General features: G+C 42.7%; 1 protein-coding gene across 4 annotated transcripts; it reads right to left on the reverse strand.

The window, feature by feature from the left end:
• Positions 1 to 933: 933 nt before the first annotated feature.
• On the reverse strand, positions 934 to 21778 carry RABGEF1 (RAB guanine nucleotide exchange factor 1). Of its 4 annotated transcripts, none has more exons than XM_052688969.1 (10): positions 21674 to 21778; positions 13313 to 13498; positions 11674 to 11840; positions 10618 to 10737; positions 7591 to 7757; positions 6299 to 6380; positions 5407 to 5539; positions 4615 to 4706; positions 4028 to 4284; positions 934 to 3086 (listed from the first exon to the last, which is right to left on the reverse strand). In XM_052688969.1, exons 2-10 carry the CDS (start codon positions 13489 to 13491, stop codon positions 2688 to 2690), a joined length of 1596 nt encoding a protein of 531 aa, XP_052544929.1. In that variant the 5' UTR covers positions 13492 to 13498; positions 21674 to 21778; the 3' UTR covers positions 934 to 2687. The 4 variants fall into 4 exon arrangements, with proteins under 4 accessions (XP_052544929.1, XP_052544927.1, XP_052544931.1 ...); XM_052688967.1 differs by having other exon boundaries at positions 7591 to 7760; XM_052688971.1 differs by lacking the exon at positions 10618 to 10737.
• Positions 21779 to 22743: the final 965 nt, after the last annotated feature.

Here is a 22743-nt window from a genome sequence, read left to right on the forward strand (position 1 = left end):
TAACTCAGTTATGCAAAACCAAAGATGCACAGTTCAATTAACCAATGCTACTCCAAAACAGGCTACAGCAAAATAAATAGGTAGCTCACATGCAAAGTAGCTTACAGCATGTTCTGATTCCTGGTAATGAGACGCACAGTCTTCATTTTCAGTAACACAGAACTAGCAGCAGGCTGTGGAAAAAACAAGGACTTTCTGGTGCTGTGACTGTTACCAAAGCCCTTTTGCCAATTCACTTTTTCAGTTAAACTCTCCTGTTCACTTGCAGCTTGTTCATAGCCACTATTTCCTAACAGAACTTTCTGTCTCAATCTCATCCGTGGGACCAGAGCACCTCATACTACAGTGATGCCCAATACTGAGCACCAAGCCCACCTGGTGTTGCATAGAAGAGGGATCATCATCTTATGTGAGGTGACACAGCATCCTCCAGCTCAGCACTCTGCACAACAGCTGGCCCATTCTGAATCTCAAACACTACAACGATATTCTGTAGTTATTACTTTAGCGACTGAACTACCTTATTTTTAAGCAAGACAAACTACTGTTTTACCTATAGACAAGTTGGTCACCTAATAAAATACTGACAAGGTATTCAGCCGGGATATGGAAATCCACATTACCTGCCTTACAGGGATCTGGAGGATTTGTTTGCCAGAACCACTCCCACTTCAGTGGCTTGATAACAAGATGGCATATGGATTAGAGATACCTTAGTTACAAATGCACTGGGTCAGTCTATCTAAAGTATTTAACCACTTAACTTTCTGCAAAGAAAAAGACATTGTTTCCCAGACTTCACTTGAATGACTAGGAATTCTCTCCCCCCAAATACAGATAAATCAGAATCAGTCACAGTTATATTCACGTTAATCATTAACACCATAACAAAACCCAGTGATGAAATTTTTTAGGAGCTCATTAACAGGGGTGTAACGTACACAGTTTTATTCAAACATAGCAATTTACACAACAGCTAATTTCCACCCCCCGGAAAGCCTGCGTACCCAGATATCAAAATTAGCACCTAATGCTCATAAACCCAATAAAGGCTTTGCACTATTATTTACCGTAAGCACTGGTCAGATCCTAGGCAACGTGGACAACATGGATGTATGAAATAATCCAACTTCTGTGAATGTCTGGTTAGCTCATTGCTTCACCTTACCAGGGGAATTCTGAGTAACTGGTTCTCTCCCAGAGGAATGCACAGTTCGTACGGCTGAGGACACGTGACAAAAAGGAACAAACCACAGTTTTGGTCTGAAGTTATTGCAGTGCAAATCTAAAATACGTGTTTGCAGAGCAGTGGAACATACAGAGGTAGGTACGCTCCTCCTCCTTGCTAAGAATTTAATGTTGCTTTAGGGTAGTTCAAGCTAAGCAGCTCTATGTTAGATATCTCGGTACGCTGACAGGTCGCGGCAGACTGGATGAACTGAGAGATTTAAAATGATATATAAAATGTTTCTCTAGCATTAAAAAGTTCCATTGCGAGAGGTTACTTTTTTGGTGAACTGTTCTTAATTTGCAATTCACTGATCTGAACTTGTAGTGACATAATGCCATATTTATCTTGATGCTCAACAGCTTAGCAAGGTAATTTTAGGGTCACTGGAGATCAGAAGAGTGATGGTTTGTGAAAATAAAGTGCACTTTTCTGCTCGGAGCCACGGCTCATCCTTCTGCTAAAAAGCAACTGCTAATTATATGATCTCATTTATCAACCAGGATTGTCAGAAAAGCAATCAAGACCCAGTGCAATGGTGGAATTTGAAGGAAATTGCCAGGCAGTGCCAGAAAAGAAAGCCACTTTGGGCATAATTCTTGCATTCTCTCTTTCTCTCCCCACTTTTGTTCTAAATTACGCAGGTTTTATTAAAAGTCTTCCCTCATACGTATGAAGCCTGGCTCATCATTCTCTTCACAAGTGCTACCAGTAAAGCTCTCACGTGTACTGGACACATCAGAGAGAATGCTGACATTACATGAAGAAATGTCATACTTTAGATGGCACTTGAAAAAAAAATTAAAACAAAACCACCAAAAACCAGGAAGCTGACATGAAGATGTCTTCATGTACAAGAACACCCTCTCTAATTCACCAGTTACACCATTTAGCTTATTGAAAGACCAACAGTGTACTTGGCTGTAGACTGCAATGCAATTCAACCAAAAGGTGCTAATATGAACACACCCATCTCATTTCCACTAATACACAAGATGTCATGCACAGCTCAGACATTAGATTTGAAATCTATTTACAATTGTACATATTTTACAAGATACATTTCATCTTTACAGCTACAGAATAAACCAAACTAACATCGGTAGCGTTCAAGTTTCAGCTGGAACTTGAAATCTTTATGTTAAACTTAATAATTAAAAACGTTTAAGTGCATGCCTATGAGGAAGCTTGCAGGAAAGATGTCAGTGAACTAGTGTTGCTTAAAAATTACACTGATTTGTGTAGAAAATTTAAAGTTCAGTTCAAAAACTCACAAAAGCCTAATAGAAATCTAATTGACTAAAATAAATACAGTTTATTACACTTAACCAAAAAATGCACCTTTAAAAATGTATCGATTTAAGCTCATCCGATTTTTAGCCTTGAATTTACTTCCCTTCCCAAGAAGCAGATAGTGCTAGGCGAGAACAATGATGCTCTTCAAATTTAACACCTATTATTATCCTGCATAAACCTGAGGCTGCAGTGGTGGGGGCAGCTTGTCATTCTCCACATTTTCAGAGTCAATAGCTGCTAAGGCTTGATTTTTTGGTTTTATTTCTAATGGGTATTTCTCAACAATATCTTGGACTTCCTTTGCAACTCCATCAGTCCAATCTATTAGGTCTTTCTCAAGCTTCTTGGCTTCACTGACAATTCTATCCTGTCTCTCATTCAACTGAGACAGGAGATCTAAGTTTTTATACATCTGCTTAACACCCAGGCACACATCGGGTGACCAGCTGTCAGATTCTTGCTTCTTCGGGGATGTCTGACCAGTCATAAAACGATCAAAATCCTCTTGGCTTAAATTTAAAGACTGAGCATCCAGTTTTTCAATGAAGGCCACAGCGCAGCACTACAAACAAAACAGAAGAAGTATCATTGCAAGCTACAGACTGGAACTTGGGTGCTCTATTTTTTAATCCTGCTGTTAGACCCAAAACTGATTATTTTATGCCTCAGATCATTCCTAAGGAGCTTTTCAGACAGCTAGCTCTATCAGACAGCTCCCAGGCCTCTCTCTTCTCTCCAACGTTTGAAGAAGTCAAACTCAGAGAATGATGCAGGAAGACACCAGTCATTTCAGCTAAATAACTTACAGCACCCACCACAGGGTCACTGCATTCTGGAAGTGGGATGAGAAAGAACACGATAACTGGACAGAAGCACTGTGTTAATATTTAATAAGCCAAGCAGTGAGATCCAGTATGCTCTCTCCATTTTCTAAAAGAAGGAACGTTGAATGCCCACCTTACCTCATGGACACACTTCTACTGACAGCAATACCTAACATTCCAACTATCTCATTCAACTACATATTTGCTTTGAGAGCTGCTTTAAGATGAAATGTAGGGAAGCCACGTAGTTCATAATCACAATTCTTTCTAGCATAAACAAGCACACACGCAAATGCCTCCTACAGAAAGTTTAAGTCTGTTTACCTCCACAGTCTAATTCTGCAAACCCCTGATGAAATCACATGGACTTATATGGGGAACCCTGCACCTGTAACATCTGCAGTGCCCAAGCCCAGGATTTTAGGAACAGAAAGCATTTATCTCCTTGCAGGATAAAAACATACTGAAGTTCTAGCACCAGACTGTTCACACTTCAAAGAGCAAAACACTGTCTGGTTTGGAAAGTAAAGAAGGAAGACAGAGGAGATACACAGCAAAAAAGCTTCTTATACTCTAAATAACTTTAAGTATTATTGGGAGAGTTGTTTCATCTTTTCTTCTGCATCTAAATAAAAGACAATCTTCTTGTATTAAGTGTCACTGCTGGTCCTGCACTTACCAAGTTGGTAAAATAGTAGCCATCTTCTCCTGTCATTAACCTGCTTGGATTACAAAAGCGTGTTATATACTGGATGTTGGACTGCAGACGGGGTGGGTTTCCCTTCAAAACAATGTATATAAGCGTTGGAAGAAAGTCATCAGCAGAAGCTGGTTCGTTTTTGGTTATCTTTATAGCATTAAAGATGTGCTTGCTGCACTTGGTGATGCATGCCAACTTATCACGAGGAACACGCTTTGAATCCATCTCAATAATATCTGTAAGATACAAAAGTTGTTCAAATCATTAAAACCATTTTAATCAGTCACCCAAACAAGTAGAGTACGATACTGAAAACTGCGAGTCTTGGTTTTCAGTCTGTTTATTCAACTTTTTCTTGGTTGAGTCCAAGCATCTCAAATAGATTAGGTAAGTCTAAACACTTCTCTCAGTGCAAAGTTATTCCTGCTTCACAGATGACAAACTATGAGAAACATAACAAAGCCTACTGCCAAACTAAAAGCCTGAGCCTCTTTCTGAAGACAGCAGAAAATCTCTCTGACCAGGAGACCTGAAATTTAAACCTGTAACTGTTATCACTCACAAACCTGTAATTGCTTTTACAACCATATCAGAGACTTCTGGAATCTCTTCATTGACGGGAACACACAGCATTTGTGGAGTTACCCAGTGCAAAGCCCTACAACAAAAACAAAAAGTGAAACCATTCCTTGCCAGTAACATTCAGGTGTTCGAAGCCAGCTGCTTCTTGAGTTCAATGCACAAGGAGTGCTTTGTGGAGGTGAGGCACCAGTCCAGTTATAAGACAGTTTGTTCCACTGAAGTTACTATTAAAAAAAATAACAATTCTCTGCCCCCAAATACAGATAAATCAGAATCAGTCACAATTATATTCACGTTAATCATGAACACCATAACAAAACCCAGTGATGAAATTTTTTCTTGCATTCTCTCTTTCTCTCCCCACTTTTGTTCTAAATTACACAGGTTTTATTAAAAGTCTTCCCTCATACGTATGAAGCCTGGCTCATCATTCTCTTCACAAGTGCTACCAGTAAAGCTCTCACGTGTACTGGACACACCACAGAGAATGCTGACATTACATGAAGCTTCTTTCACTGAAGTTACTATTAAAAATAATAATAATAATAATAATCCCTTTTTGATTTAATTTTACAAAAGTATACCAATTCATTTTCCTAGTGTAGTAATATTCATTACTCATTTCATTCATTTATCCTATTTCTAAAAGAAAGTTCTTTCAACACTTTCTGGTTAAAAAGCCTTTTGTGTACACAGCAACAAACTCCCAGCACTTTTGATTCAGAGCCCTCTGACAGACTGTGGATTACCCAGCTGTTTTTCTTTGAGAGGCTCACCTGATCCTCTTCTGGACAGCGAGATCCTTCTTCTCATCATCAGTTGTTTCAGGACAAAAGACGTATTTATACTGTCGAGTCATAATGTATTTTTCAATCTGATCCATTGCTTTCTCAACTTTCTCAGGTGGCACTGCAAGGTACAAATCCCCCGACCCCAGTACAGTGAACACAGTATTCCATGATTCTTTGGAAGATTTCATACAGTTTGATTATAATGCCACTAAATCAGTGTTACTGACTTGGGCCAAGTCATATAAACGTTCTTGAGTTGATAGACTTGGAGTATTTCCACTCTTTGCAGCAGGAAAAGCACCACGATGACAGGTCAAGATCACAGTGGAGCACATGCACTCAGCTGCTAATTTGGTTCAGCTGTTTGCAGCTCACAAGAATATTTCTTGAAAAAGTCTTTGAGAATAAATCCAGTGAGGTCCTCCAGGTCCTCTGTGCCTGTTTACCCCTCTAAAAGCAATCCTTAAGTATGTTTAAGATGTGCCACTTACATTCCAGACACAGAAACATAGGCTGCAACAGTAGCACTTCCCTCTCATTTGCTCCTTGTGCACCACAGTGCAATGCAGTGACCACAGCCTGTGGATTGGGTTGAGGCTACACATTCAACCTCAGTTCTAAGCAAACACCACTGAATTGAAAACAGGAAATTAAAACAACTGAACCACTTAAAGAAAACCTTTAAAAACAAATCATTTAGATCATCAAACTCTACAGAAATGGTGCTGCAGGGAATAGCAGGTAACTTTGGGACTAGAATTTATCAACAGCATATCGGGTGTGGTTATGAACACTCTGTTTTTACTTGAAAATATAAGCAGTTTTATCCTTTATTACTTTTTCAGCACTCAGATACGAGGAAGGAGAACATGGATACCTTTCCAGCGTGTCTGCAATTTCTCTGCTACATTTTGATAGAAGTCCTGGGCACACTCAGATTGTTCCTCAATACTTAAGTCCTGTAACAGAACATTGATTAAGTGTGCATGTGGGGAAGAAATGGCAGCAATGCCTTTGATGGCAAGTGTCCAGCTGCAATAACAGTCTGAGAATGCAAATATATCCTCCCCAGAGGTGTTTACATTGGCTACATTACATCCAAAAACATGAGAAACTAAGGTTGGCTCCTTAATTTGTGAAAGGCTTATACAGCTGTTCAGCAAAAATACATATCAGCAATGAAACTAGACAGGTGCAATTTCCCCCATCACATCTCTGAGTAATGCTAAGAATGCAGACTATTAAAGCAGAATGTTTGCTCTCGATTCTGTCTCTAACTTTTCAAAAATGATGTGCAATACACCAAGAAAAACAACCAAACAAGAGTGTAAATTATAAATTTCAAAGGATGTCTGTACAGTGAACACTCCTAATGAAGTTACTATGAAATTTATTCACAATGTTTGTGAAATAATCCTGTCCTACTACAGGGTTAGAATTAACATTACTCACTGAGCCACTTTTCCCTACTAAACGGGAGCACAATACCATAACTTAGCAACAACAAATGCAGAGAAAACTGAGGCCAAACCCAAGCCTGAACATGATGATGCCTCAGCTCTGACAGTAGTGCTGCCTTTCATACCTGGCTCATATGTAACAGCAAATTAAGTTTTGAGAAGCTTCCTTGACCAGCACAAGCTGTCAAGGAATCAGGTCGGTTAAGAGCAACTCAAGTGGTTAAAACTAATAATAATTCACTATTTTCACAAACTCTGTGTTCAGAATGAATCAGTTCTAAAAGTAAAGAAATAAAAAAAAATTAAGATGCTTTCAAAACAGAGGGCATGTAAGGCTCCTTCAGAATTCCCTTTTAATTTCCAGTTGAATTTGAGGATATGAGCAGCTACTTATTAAGTAGAAAAGGTAGGGGAAAAAAAGTAGTACTGAATACTGACTCGTTTCAACCATAGGTGGCACTACAGATCTATCCATACCTCCCTTAGGGTACCCAAGACAGTGAAGTTTTGGGGCACACAACATATCAAACCTACAAAAAGCAGTGCATTCAGAACTGAAGATTGCCACTACATCTTCATTTGACTAAGCACATCAGCTTAAAACTCCTGAACATGATACATAAAAAACTACTGGAAGAAGTGCAGCATTTTCTCAATTTCTCCCTCGTTTCCCCATTTTATTTATGTAAAAGGCATGCAAATCACTTACCCTTTTATGATTCATTGTGTCTAAAAATAATTTACATTGCTTATAGATATCTTGTCCTGGTTTATGGTAGGTCTTGAGAAATTCTATGAATTCCTTGGATACTCGGTCTGTCTCGATGCTAGCCTGCCTGTTTATAGAAGGGCTGGGAGCTTTGGCTTCTTGGATCTCTGCTGGGAAAGTTTGGACACAACAGATTAACCTTTTCACACCAGTGTATGAATTCAGAAGGCATTTAATATGTATTACATTTTCAGAATTTCTTTTCCCCTTCAATCTTGCAGTTGAAAGAAACCATTCCATTTCTCGAATTTTAGCAGTGAAATGGTGGGATATTATTAAATGGAACAGTGAAATACTCAGAAATTAGAGAGCTACTCAGTGCTAGAGAAGTGAAACACTGACAGCCACATACCCATTAAACAAATGGCCTTTTATATTAGCAAACTACTGTAGTGTTCATTTGCTTTCAGGTTCCTTACGTTTTCCTTCCCAGATGAGATCAAGGCCTCCTGATGGGATTCCACAGCAGCTCAAACTAATGCCATGGTCCCATTTCCATTCTCCCTCACCTTCAAATTCCTGCTCCTCTCCTGTTCTTCCATCAACACAAGCATTCATTCAATTGGCTCATTAGCTTGGGGAGCAGCAATTCACAGTAATCCTAGTTGGAAATCAGTCTTTCTTACGGGTTTTCCAGCTGCATTAGGCCCCAAACTGGCACACTAAAAGGCCACTTTACCACCAGGAGCAGCACAAGACAAGGAATGGGAGCGTGAGGTTGGTGCAAACACAGCAGCCCCTCTATGACAAAGCAGCAGAAGCCATGGGGCCAAACCTGCAGCCCAAACAAGAACGTGGCCAATTGCATCTCTGCAAAAGCAGAAGCATCTGTTCAAGGAAGAATCTGCTTGGCTCTCAAGGAGGCAGGAACACAGCACTGGATACAGGTTTACATAGCTGCAAGCACAGTTTTCTTCCACAAACACATCTGATTTTGCAAGGTATGCTATCAAGGAAGTTAACTGTACCAATCCAGTACCTTTCCTACCCAAATTTAGTTCACCCACCTTTCAGCTTGCCAGCCAACACTGTTCACAATGAAGGATTGAACAGAGGTGATGTAAATGAACATGATGAATAGCAAGCAGCAAAGAAACAGAAAACATAAATATATTCATAATCAATGGGATACACACATATCTTTCAAGCTGGAAATACTAACATGCACAACAACAGCTCCTCGTTTCAATAAGCACACATGCAGAACTCCAAAGCAAAAGAAAATAGATGGGATTAGCATATTTAAGTTAGTATGTTTAATTTGGACTGAAGCAGCTTGTTGCTTTGTTTGCTGTGTTTCAGAGCTCTGTGATTCAATGACTAACAAACATGTATCACCTGACCAAAGCACAAGGCTTGCTTAGGGCCTCCAGGCTTCAGCACAGCCTTCTCTGGATGATGATTTGGACAGGCACCATCAGAGCATTTATGTTATTTAAGCATTGAAGAATGCAGAAGGCTTCACATATATTTAAATTCCAACTGTAGTGATGAAGATAGAAGTGCAAATCATTCTCCTTTATAGTTATACTGCAACACCTTTTCAGAGGGAGTTACTCCAGTCTTTTTAACTAAGATGCAAAGTGTAATGACTGTACTGTGTTCAAGAGTTACTATTGATTTAATATTGTCACTTTTAATATTTCACAACCAGCAAATAGAAAACATCTCTTCAAAATAATAAACAAAAAAAGTAGATCCACCTTTGAAAGGACAGAATTGTAAGTTATTTTTGACAGTTAATTAGTGGTTTAATTGAAAAGAAACCTTCAGCAGTTCTTTCATTTATTTCAACAGTGACCTCACTATATCACAAAAATAACAAACCTCATTCTGCTATTTGTGCTTAAGGAATATAGACATGAATTTTTCAGTTGCAGATTTAAAACGGGACCAGAGAGATGCAGACAACTGAGGCAGATTGCTGCTAATAGAGGCAGCAAGAAAATCAAGTGTCAGAATGAACCGCCTTAGCCACAAGCACTCCATGTAGCTACTCAAATACTTCAGCTTCACTGATTTGTGTTGAAACCTTGATCTATGGAAAATGAATCTGCAGGAACCAGTGTAGCTCCAGCAACAAAATGTTTTCAGCTTTGTCACAGTTTGTCCAAGAATCAAATTGAAATACAAAGCAGCAGATTGCAGGAGGGAGATTCCATCTGAACAAGAGAACCGACTAGAGGAGATATGCCAAAATGGAAGAGTTCAGGAAGAATTAAGAAAGGATAATCTTCTACAAAGAATAAACATCATTTATATTAAAACCTTTCAAGGCATTCTACTACAATGCTAATTGTCACAGCAGAACATCAGCACTCCATGATTCACTATGGTTGTGCCATGTTGTGGATCTGAGTCCAAGTAAAGAACGTGAAGTGTGTGTTATCAGCTTCACTACACAAATGCATTCAGAATCTTCATGTAATTTGTAAAACACAGGCATGAACACCTTCAATTTTGTTCAGTAGGCACAACAGGACAAGAGTGCACACAGGTAACACAGGACAAAACCTGAAGAGCTGTCAGTATCAGAGGTTTTGATGCTTTTCTGTTTAAAAAAAAAAAACAACAGAATGTTCTCGTGATATGAAACTGTCTTCTTAATGACAGACATCTGGAGATGCTGTGAGATTGTAAAAGTTCTTGAAGTGTGAATTCTTCAATTGAAGTACTTCATAATCAGATTTATAAAGGCAGCCTGGAATTATTTTTTTTGGATAAAAACACAAAGCAGCACAAGACCCAGAACTTCTTCCAAAAATTCTTTTTCTGAAACTTCATAATCCTTCAGATATCAAACTAAGGAGCAGAAAGAAGCTTCAGCTGAAGATTCCAGACTTGCCTTTTGTACCCAGCAGCACAAGATATAACTGGCACAACCCTAGTTGGTATTTTGCAAAGCCCAACTAAAGAGTAAGCTTTCTACAACCAAGCAGACAGCTTGCTCAAGCTGTGCTGCGTTACCTTCAGTAGGGGAAGCCAGTTCCCAGGAGGGAGTAAAAATCTCCTTCAAATCCCTTAGAATGTTATCAGCATTTCGCTCCCTCCCAAGCTGTCCTTGCTTAACGACTTTCTCTTGAGCCACTGAAATAGATGCAAAATCAAGCAAGACACCAAGAGCAGGAGCACAACATGAGAGATGGTGAATGGGATTAAAAAAAAAAATATGGGAAATGGGAAGAATGACTGTAAAAAAAATGGTTTCCATACATAGCTGAATGCTTCATTTAGCAATCTGCTGCTTATATATATATATAAACATGCATATGCATATATATATATTTGCAAGACAAATTCTAAGATGAAATGAAGACACATTTAAGACTTGTTCCTAAGGAAATGCATCACCTATCAGGTTAAGATGCATTAATGTCATTTTTTTTTCCTTCTGGAATTCCTCCTCAACAGTCCAATAGTATAAAATGTTGGCCATTACAAGGTACTGCTGGGGGATGGCATGGTGTGACCAATTACACTTACTTGTACATCTGCTCCAGCACAGACTTTCACAAACTTGATATTCACAACTCACATATGCAGAAATACCACAACTTTCCTTACACGTTTCCTTTCATTTAAAGACATCACATTCCAGTTTTCCTCTTAAAGATGTTGAAGTGATAAATTAGAGCAGCATCACTTGATGCTTTGTATCAGCATTTCTATGGCACTTACACATACTAGCTTGCTCCACCTGACTGACAGTCAGTACCTTTTCTCTGTTTTCTTACAGAATGTTTCATCTACAAGTCTTAAACCATACTATCACACAGTGATTGACTCAATATTCTCATATGAAATGTGCATCACGTGCAACACTTCCACTCAGCAGCGTAGTTCAGCATCACTTACAAGCTCACGTTTTTCTGTGTTTTCACTAAGATGTCACATGCTCCCAAACAGCATAATTATTCCAACGTTTTAGAGCCACAGAGCATTCCACTGCTTTCAGGACAGTACATCTGCCAAAAATCATTTTTGACTTCACACGCACGGAATCATTAGAAACGAAAAAGTTACCCTTCTTAGCTCCTGTTCTGGAGGAAGCAGTGAAGAACTTCTTCACAGTTGTGACCTTTCGTGTTTTCTCATTGGTTTTCTTCTCCTCAAACTTTGAGAAGGTCAGTGACTGCGCCCCTTGGGTACTCTGACTGCTGGCATATGCTTCTTCCTCCTCACGCTGCAGCCTGGGATTAGAAAGACATCAGTCCAATTTCACTGGTTAATGCCAGCACAAATAAGTTAACTGTTTGTGCAGTAAATTAATTAGTCTTTTGACACACCAATTCTCTTCTATGCTCACCTTCATTTCTAGCTTCCTCTCACACACCCCTTCACTACACTGAATTCATTCCCACATTGTAATGGGGAAAGTGAATGAAGGTTGAAAATAGGGAGGGGAAAATGTCAAAAGGAAGGAGGCTGAAGCAGAGGTAAAGATGAAGGGAAAGACTATGGAAGCATTTCCAACAATCCTCCAAGTAAGTTTCCTGCCCACGTCCTAGGCTGGGGGTCTTTGCTGCATATCACCAGAACTACTTTTTGTTTTAAGATGCTTCCAATTGACATTCAATCCCTTTCAACCCCAAATATGACTTGGCTGTCTTAAGACAACTCCTCCATTCTCGTCAGCCGTTACTGTGCGCTTCCATTCACAGTCAGTCATCTTCCTTTATCATCTGACTGAAGATAAACCATGGCACACAGCTGAGGAAGTGAAATACCTTGCCACAATCTCAAAAATGCTCTGAGAAACAGATTATTGCTGTCAAAACTTGCTTTCAAAGTCTTCCGAATACACACACTTGTTTGAATGAATGAGGCAAGCCCTTCACTGCAGCACGAATAGGTGTTGTGCAAAGACAAAGCCCCTATTAATATACAAGGGGGGGAGACATACTAATCCTTCAGCAGCTACTCTTTTTCTTATGCAAAATGATTTAAATGGGTCAAATTTATTGTTCTTCATGCTGCTCAAAGGTCGAGCATCTTCAAGCTCCCATCCAACTCAGAATAGCCCATAAATGACCTTGCATAATATAATCTGGAAGCAGGAACTGCATCTCATCTGTGCTGTGAAGCCTGTCTGCTCACTGCAGCAAACAGTCGCAGCTTCTCTGCTCCTTCAGCACCTTCCTCATGAATGGTTACTCAAATAATTAGTATTGCTCAAGTTAATAAAGCAAAAGCTTTGATGTCTCTGGGCTTAACTTTGCAGTTTAACAGAATGACCACAGATGAGACAAGCTATTTTTCAAGCAGCAGCTGGAACACAGAACCACTGTGCTGGCTGTGTTCAAGACAGTAACTTTGTCTCCAGAGGCAGAAGTATTTTAATCAAAGTTGTCACTTTCACCCTTCTAACTGCTAGTTAGAGTTGCAGATTTCAGTATGCAAATTAGGTCAAATTATTTGTTGAGAAGTTGGGGGGTGTTTACATTTCTTACTTCAGACTTATGTTTGAAATGTCTTAAACTAGAACATCACCAAAATTCATCTTTGTATCAAAAGGAAGGCTTTCATTCCTGCTGGAAAGGTCAAGTTCGAGAACTGGTGATGAAAAAGCCACAGCAAACAGCACCAGAAAACACGAGACAGGGACAGCATTTAGTGAAGTCACCCTACTGTGAGAGACAAAGGAATAAAGAGGGCTCTTTACCGCTCTGCCAGCTCCCAATCCTCTTGGATCTGTTTCTGCCTGGCCTTATGGTATTCCTCTCTCCAGCACTTGGAGCAGAAGCCCTGCCAAGCAGGATTGCCATAGTAACCACATCCCTTCTTGCACAGGAGCTCTGACTGATCAACGTGAATTCCTCTGCGCTCAGATTTCAGGCTCATTTTCTTCCTGTTTAAAGAGAAAATGGTTAAAGACAGAATCAGCAATAACCTGCTCCAACCAGTTTCTTTTGCAGGCTTGTCTCTTAGAAAGATGTCACCCCTTTTAATTATTGAACAATTAGTTCCATAGTAACAAAATAAATTCTAAAGAAGGAAAGGCGCAGTTATATAAGCACACAAAGCCAACTGCAGCAATAGCAGACGTTTGCATAGCTGTGACCTGTAAACAGTGCTCTGCAGCTGGGTGACAAGCAGGCCAGCACTGCCAGCCCTGCAGCAATGGGCACGTGTGTGTGCAAAGGCACGCTGCTCTGAGCTCAGCAGCACAGCCTTCCGACAACCAGAGGCACAAACAACCGAGGCAAACAGAATGACAGCTGCCATCACCAAAGAGAACTGAGCCAGTGCAACTCTGCTGCATTTATATATAGAGACTGCAAGAAAATGATTTGTTTTGCAGCTCTGCAGCCCTGCTCTTTTTTTTTTTTTTTTTTTTCCTCCAGACAGAAACCTTCCCACCTGCCAGCTCAGTCCCAGGGGCACTTCAACTACCAATTGTAAATGCTGGATTCATTTTAGGATAAAGGCAGCACACGACCACCTGCCCTAGCAAGTTTTATGGCCTGCATGATAAACCATTTGAATTGCAATACTGACATGCACAGAAACTAGGAATAGTGCAGCACAGCAGGGCAGGTCTCAGCCTCCCAAACCTGCCCTTCTCACTCCTGCATCCACAACAGTGCCTCACATATGCTGGAGAAGCATCTCAGCAGGTTGGGTTCCTGCTCTCACGCTCATTAGTGAAGCTGTCCCTCGCATCACAGAGTGGCTTCTGTTGGAGGGGACTTAAAGATCATTTGGTTCCAAGCCCCTGCAACAGGCAGTGCTGCCAAGCACTCCATCAGGCTGCCCACAGCCTCGTGTCCAACACGGCCATCAGTGCCTCCAGGACATGCTCCCTTCGTGCAGAACATCAGGGCACCACGTGGAAGGTGTGCTGTGTTTTCATTAAGACGCGGCGCATGGAAAGAGAGATGAAAAGTAATCTTAAAATAAACAATGTCAGCAACTGCTGAAGGAATCTTGTTTCTCCCCAAGGCTCATAAGGAGATTTAATGCTCCTGTGTTTGAAGAATGTGGTTCCCTTTGGTTTTGCATTTCTGCCCAGCAAAGGTTACTCACTGCTGGAAGTGCTGGCACTCGGCACCTCAGGAAGATCCCTCAGCTCTGCTCTGGGCCATCCAGCAAAACACACAGAGAGATGCACGGCTGCCAGTAGCAGATTTCCATTATGGGAAACGACAGCAAGATGATCAACTGTTTTTAAAGACTCATCATGTTTAAGGCTTCCTGTTAACCTAAACAAGTTATTTTAAGCAATGTATGATTTTCTCTGAGGTACGAACAAATTAAATTCTCCATCTCATCCAAGGATGCAAGGATTAAGGTTCCCTCTTTCAGCATCTTATTATCTTTGAAAAAAAGTCATGACTTTCTAAAGTAATCTAAACATCATTGGATGGATCTGTTTATCAAAATAATAGAAATAACGTTGTGAAATTGATTCTGTTGATCAAAAGAATCAATTTCACAACGACATTATTTCTAAAGACAAGTTTTCTCATTTACTTACACAGACCCAGTAGCTGTACAGGTCCTTTTCCTTCCCTGTCTTTCCCAGAAATGCCTAAGGCAGAAATCAATACATTCCTACAAACCAAAGAGGAAAGCACCAGTTTTAAACATTCCAGACAGCTTTCCATCTCCCACTGCCTTTCCCAAAATGTTTTCATTTCTGCACTACCACCATTTTTTCCTTCCTCAAATCATTGCTCCTCTTGCTGATGGTGCACAGAACACTGTTTAACAAAGACCAGAAATTAGAAATCACAGTTTTGTCAGCTGCAACACCTGAAGTTCACTGGGATAACAGGCTGGAAATGGCATGGTGTTGGGATCTGGAAGCACAGCCCTTTCTCAGTGCCACACACACCCTTACAGGGAGGTGAGGGTTTGCAACTTCCACAGCTGCTCCTGACCTGCACGTTAAACATTGCTTCCCAAAGCTGAGGGTGCTGCAGCATTTTGGTCACAGACTTCTAAAGCAGATGCCTGAGATGAGAACAAAGCAAAGCACAAAGCCACCACACGTGCAGCTGTGCACACTGCCATGAATGGTAAGGCTGACGGGCCGGAGCTGCAGCAAGCTATCAACACATGCCACATAAATCCTAACACAACATCACAGAAATGTACACACATCTCTATCGTTCAAGGAAATGCTGTCTGACCTCATCACCCACCAACAAGGAGCAAGTTACTACAGTTCTGCAACTCCGTTCCGGGGACACTTCCACAAATTCAAGTATTTGCTGTTCCTAATGAGCAGCATCATGCCTCGGGCACCTGGATGTTCCACCACCCCACAGGCACAAATCAGCTCCCATCACCTGCAGGGCTCGAGCCACATACCAGCACTGAGGTTACCTTTCACATCCCACCCTTCTCCTACACTGGGACTGAAAACAGTGCTCTGAACAATCAAAGTTCAGCAGCTTACACTGCAGGGAGCAACGTGGGCTCTTGGGGGTGAAATGCAGTTTTTTTGCCTTCTTTCTGGAGGGGTTTTTACAAAGCTGAAGGCCAAGGCACTAGCAAACAACCTGTTCTTTTTCTTCCCCTTCAAGTAGTTTAAATTGCAATTACATCAGTTTTGGAGCCAGGGACGAAGGAGGTCACCCTGAATCAATAGGAAGAAATCACATGCTGCACTCAGAGCACAGCCTTTCTTCCTTTAAAGACATAAGGCCATTAAAAAAAGGCTTCACAGCCAAGTTCGGCATGTCAGCACAACAAGTTTATTAAGCCTTAAAACTGACTATGAACAATCCACCCCACATCAGTTTTCCTACAAGCGAATCACTGCATCATTTACCATCTTACACCATTCCTAAAAAAGCTTTGTTGGAGCTTCTGAGAATCCAAAATGCTCCCTAGTCCCTTCTTTTTCTCCTCCAGCTAGATATATATCACTCCATTCAAACACCAGCTGCTTGATGTATTTGCAAGGCCAGACCTCATCTTTGCGCTCGTGCCCTGGATGTTCTCAGTAACACAACCCAGTGTGTTCTCAGCAGCCAGAGGGGGAGGCAATGCTGAGCTGCCTCTGGTCTGCGTGAGCACTGGGAGGACGGCATAACAACAGTAAGGAAAGCAACAAATCTCCACACTGAAATAACAGTTGCCATCAAGCAGGATCACAGAGCAGCAGAGGATCGTGGGTGACATCAAGCAGTGCAGTTGGGGTCCTGGTGATCCAAGCTGTGTCACGTTGTTATTATTAAACCTCCATTATTTTTTCCTTTCATTCAGCAGTACTTTGAGCACTGGCATAGTTGGAGCAAGCACTTTCAGAGTGCAATACTGGCTCAGAGGTCTCAGCATCTCCTCACACCCCTCAGTGTCTCCTGTCAAGTTTGTCATCCAAAAATACATTGCTCTTTCTTCAGAAAATGGAAACTTTTGTGATTCATGGAGGATAGGCCAGCTGTCTGCCCAGCAGTTCCTCTGTGCCTTTGTATAGCTGCAAGTGAAAACATCTGGGGAAACGACAGAGGGTTTCGGTCGCCACAAAGCATAGAAGCAGACATGAACCAAAACCAGAAAAACCAACTATCTGTGTTGCACTGCCCTGAGACACACTGCTCAGTCTGTCTGTGAAGATTTGCTAAGAAAACACAAACAGTGGAACACAGAAAACTTGCATTTTGGTAGAAGCACTGCAGAAGGAAAAGAACCAAAGCACCAAAGCTGCTTGGAATGTGTTGGGGATGGAAGGGAGGGAGCTGCTTCTGCTTTTCTTTTATGACATATTCTCTGCTGACCTGAAGTACAACAGCACACCTCGAGTACTGATGCTCAATATAACACTTTCATTCTGCCTTTCAAGGATTTCCAGCTTCACGAGCTTAATTTTCTCGTGAGATGCTGTAAGAACAACTCCAAGTCTACAAAGGGATTCCATCAAAGCCTTCAGTCTTCAGGCAGCCTTTACAACCTGCTATCTGCAACCTACACACACTGGGAAATACCCGCTGTCATCGAAAGGGAACCTTTAGCAGCCAGCAAAGCACAGCAGCACCCTGCTCACAGCACACACCTGTGCTCTCTCCCTCAATGGTGAGCCCACAGATCTTCAGGCCATCTCTGTCAGTGTCCCACAGCAGGACTGCAAGGAGCAGCAATACAGCTCTCAACAACAGCAAGAGGCTGTCTCCTAATTATCCACACAGACCAGGTTACAAAATAGCTGGAAAAACTCACAGTGAACTTGTTAGAGCAGTGCTGTAGTCACTGCAGAGCAAACGTGCTCGTAGCCTTTATGTAACTGAAAAAATAGGATCTGTCACCAAGAACTGATTTAACGCACACATGAAAGATTCCACTTATGTAACACGTCCCTTTCAGCAGTAAAACCAAGATTATTTTCCTACCATGTTAGATTTTACGAAGGCTGCAGGCAGAGCTGTGGCTTTAGGAAGCGCACTGTTTGTGCAGAGAGGTTTAGCCATGCTGTAGATTTACCACGAGCTCCAACACCACCTGCTTGTTTCTCTTGCTGCTCTCTTAACGTGCACCAACCTCAGCTCGCAGGCACTGAGCAGGTGAGCAGACACCTTTACTGCCAATGTGGACGAGGTAATGACTTCTTCATAAACTATTCATTAGCCCTGGATTGCTTACCTGAGATGGAAGCTGGAGCTGGCAAGGCTCACGTAGCAGAGCTGAGCAGGCCTCATTTCATCTACAGTGCCTTCATTAAGATGTAATTGCAAGTCAATTTACAATTATGACAGGCTATGAATAACAGCTTCAAAGTAACTCTGCATGTAAACCCTGCAAATCAAAGTGGTGGCTTTTATTTTATTTTACTCTACTTTATTCTATTTCTTGACAGCGAGGCTTCTCATGAAAGCTCTCAGCATAAGCCTTACAAATAAGCCATACAGTCTTTTCTCTGGACAGACATAAAAGCAATTTAGCTCTCCAAGTTTAAGTCTCCACAGCACTTTGTGAACAACTCGTATTAATTCTTCTCATTAAAAAGTCATCAAAGTGCTCCAGAAAGTGTTTTCTGAGCGTCTGACACAGCACTGCCCACTGACTGCCTGGTCTTTAATGGCCATCCCAGGAATGAAATTTTAGAGCAGGAGAAGCAGCAAAGCTCGGGAAGTCTCCAAATGAGCAATTCCTAAAGTAATGGCTGCTGGTTTATGGACCGCATTGCATCAAAGGGGAGATGGATGGGATGGGGTGAAGGTCTCCAATAACGAGACATTTTGCCTATGAAAAACTGTCCTGAGAATAATAGGCGTAGCCAACAGCTTCAAAGCTATTGCTGCATCCCAAAGGAAGTGCTCACAGACAGACAGACTGCTTTATCTCAAAAGCAAGAGAAATGGTAAACGTCTTCCTGGGTAAACAGTACAAAATGTTATCAGCACTGGCTTCTGAAGAAGCAGATGATCTTGTAAGTGAATACCACTCTGAAATACCAACTTGTAACAAACCAGAGTCCCATCCCACTCCCTTCCATCATCCAGGAGCTCATTCCAAAGAACAACCGCTGACCCAAATGCCACAAAATTCTTCAGAGCCATCTAAGGGTTGAAATAGCCGTGAATCACATGTAGCCCTGAAATGTTCAAGTATGTAATTAGCAGAAAGCTAATTAAGCATGAGCTAGTTTCTTCCAAAGGAAAGGGTGGGGCAGCATGATCTAACAGAGAACACAAAAGCCATTAGGCAACTTCAGAATTCAGAAAGAAATGCAGCATCTGTTTTTGCAGAATAGATTGCTTGAGTCTTCACAAATTTAGGGAGCATCTTCCTTGCGATTATGAAACTTCAGCTGTAACATCTGCATCCTAATATACATGGTGCAGGCTGTTGATTAATATTCCTGAGAAAATAAATGGTTGTTAACTGCAATCACAGACACAGAGCCTGGTCAGCCACCTGAAAACGAGCATGCAGATGTGGGCTGTAATTAGGCAGGGGAAATGGCAATCACTGCTTCAAACTTCTGGAGTCCAATGGCCGAGGGGCTTCGACATCCTACCCACAGAGCTCACTGCTTACTCCAACATAAGATCACTTTCACAGACTGGTCAGGGCCTTTTCCCCCCCCTCCAACATCAATACCGACCTCAGGCTACAGTTTTACTTGCCCACATCAAAATCAAATTCTGCCCATAGCAATGACTGCTCTGCTAGGAGGAGCATGTGCTCGTGAATTACCAGACTGAGACTCACCACATCCACGTGACTCATAATGGCACTTTTAAATGAAATCACAAGAAGCTGGGAATTCAAGTAATGAATGATGAGCCAGAACTTCTAAAACTTCTCAGAAATAGCAGCTACCAGCTTCTACACACTTTGCTTATTTTGACTGCACGTAAACCACTGGATACAAGTTAAGAAGTGAGACTGCTCTTCTCTCAACGAAAATCGTGAGATCACCTCACACAGTAATTGCTCGTTGTGCAAAATGATCTTATGAACTGATACAATTGGCTTCACGTTCCTATTATTTTCTCTTATTGCATGTTGTTTTGATGGGTTTTGGTCAGTGAAACATCATCTGAGCTACAATGGCCTTCTCAACTTTGTCTTCCCCTGCAAAACACCTGTGCAGCCATGTCCAGAAGGCTGACATGTATGGCCCTCGAGGCAGGGCTGTTCCTGCCATGCACTGTCAAAGAACCACAGAATCATTTGAGTCAGAAGAGACATTTAAAGGCCATCTGGTCCCACAGGGAAACTCACAGCTCCATCAGGTGCTCAGAGCCCCATCCAGCCTGAACCCGGGTGTCTGCAGGGATGGGGCATCCACCACCTCTCTGGGCAATATGTGTCAGTGCCTCATCAGCCTTATAATAAAAGACTTTTCCCATATATCCAGTGTAAATACCCCCTTTTAGTTTGAAACCATACCCAGTGTAAATATCCCCTCTTTTAGTTTGAAACCATTTTTTTCTTGTCCTATCACAACAGACTCCACTAAAGAGTCAGTCCCCTTCTTCCTTACAGTCCCTTTCTAGATACTGACAGACCACTCTCAGCCCACCCCAGAGCCTTCTCTCCCCTAGGCTGCACATCTCAGCTCTCAGCCTGTCCTCACAGGGAGCTGATCCACCTCTTGGACCACTTTTGTGGCCCTCCTCTGGATGTACTCCAACAGTCCCATATCTGTCCTGAGCAGACCAAACCTGGATGCAGCACCCCAGGCAAGGTCTCACCAGCAGAGCAGAGGGACAGGATCACTTCTCTCCACCTGCTGGCCGTGCTTCTTCTGATGCAGCCCAAGAACACTGTCAGGTGCACAAAGCTACAGTAGCTGTCCTGCCATGCTAAGCTTACAGTCACCGGCTGCCTGGAAGGTGACCTAGGCGAGCAAGCTGGACAGCCAAGGGCTTTTTTCCATACACACCCCAGACACCAACATAAGGAGCTGCCAACACACAGCAATGCTTCAAAGACAAATTCTCAACAGCGAGAGCAAAGCAGAACAGTGTCACTAACCGACTTAAAACAGAGCTGCCATTAGGAACCCCTTTTTCCAACACCGTGCAACTCTACCAGCTCGGCATCACACTCCACCCGTCCCACATCAGCGACCGGGCTCTGCCTGCCACAACCTGCCCGGCTGACTCAGCGCCCCACACAAAGGCAGGCTGAGCACCTGGGCACGTCTCTCACCTCCCGGTTCCTCACCCCATTGCGGCCGCTCCTAGGCGGTGAGCTGGGCACTGAGCAGAGCCCCGCGGAGCTCGGCTGCAGCCTCAAGAACTTTGATGTTATGGGAATGCTTACGGATAAGGAGCCAAAAGAGGAAACAAACAGAGGAAGAGGGGAAGAGGCCGAGGGGAGAGATCTGCGAAGTTCAAAACGACGGCTGCAACCCGGACAAAGAGAATGGGTAAAGGAGAAAGATGAGCGGTGCCACGGAGCTGCACGCACAGAGCTGTCAGGCCGTACCGGCGGGCCCAGCCGCAGCCCCGCGACCCACAGAGACCCGGGCCTTCAGCAGGACGGAGAAACAGAGGCTGCCTAGGAGGGACCCGCCCGGCTCCATCCCCTCAGAGCAGCGGGGCAGGGCCGAGCAGCGGCTCACCGTTTCCCGGGCGGTGGCGGGGCCGTCCCCGCGTCCCGCGCTGCTCCGCTCCCGGCACGGTGCTTCTTCCGCTCGGCGGCCGCACGCGGAAGCGCGCTGACGTCACTTCCGGGGCGGGGCCGTGCGGGGCGAGGGAGGCGGGCTGAGGTGTGAGTGCTGGCGGCGTGACGCGCGAGCGGCGAGCAGGACTGAGCGCGTAAGAGAAACGGACGGCGAGAGAAAGGGCTGGGGAAATGGCAAACAGCTCCAGCCACAGCCAGCAGCCCCAACCCTGACACTGAGCTGCTCTTAGAGCGCGGAGAGCTGCTCAGAACTGCGCTGCTCGGTGCTGTCTCACGCGTACGGTTGGGCGTGGGGGGAAGGAAGCAGAACTCCGATGGTCAGATTGCAGTCATCGTGCGCGAGGACCAGCTGTCACGGAAGTGCTGATGAGCTGCTGGCTGGTGGCCTTAAGGAAGACTTGGAAGGGTGACCGATACCGTAATTATCGTGTGGGCATGGAAGGCACACTGAAATCACGCAGAGCAGAAAGGGGAGAGCAGCAGCTGCAGCCACATCCCAGCTATTTTCAGTATAATTTATTGCACAACAGAAGCTGCATGTACATGTTCTTGTCTTCTATAGATTTTAAATAGAAACAGGGTATATCACCTGTACTGAAAAGCCAAGTGTAGTAAGAAATAATGTACCGCAGTACCCACAATATTAAGCATTGCACATTAACTTAATTAAAATCATTGGGGATAACTGCAAACCTCAACCATCAGCATCCAGGCTGGGTTTTCAATTGCATTAGGGATTAAAATGCATACAGGCACCCAACTTCAGCAAAACAAAATTCTTTTACAAAAGTCACAGTGAAAGGGTAGGTAAACTGAGAGTAAACCTGCATAAGTAAAATGAGTAAGAACTGCTGATCTGGAAAGCAATTTCCAGTTGGAGGAGTACATACATCATAATTATCCTCTGAAAACCAGCTTATTTCAGAAAGGCAATGAAAACTCAGGAGGTTTTTCTTTGCTTAGATGAAATTATCTATCAACAATGCTGAAATTCAAGCAGTGTGACCC

The sequence above is a fragment of the Tympanuchus pallidicinctus genome, unplaced genomic scaffold (genome assembly GCF_026119805.1).
Source record: "Tympanuchus pallidicinctus isolate F22 unplaced genomic scaffold, pur_lepc_1.0 scaffold24, whole genome shotgun sequence".
In the NCBI taxonomy this organism is placed as follows: Eukaryota; Metazoa; Chordata; class Aves; order Galliformes; family Phasianidae; genus Tympanuchus; species Tympanuchus pallidicinctus.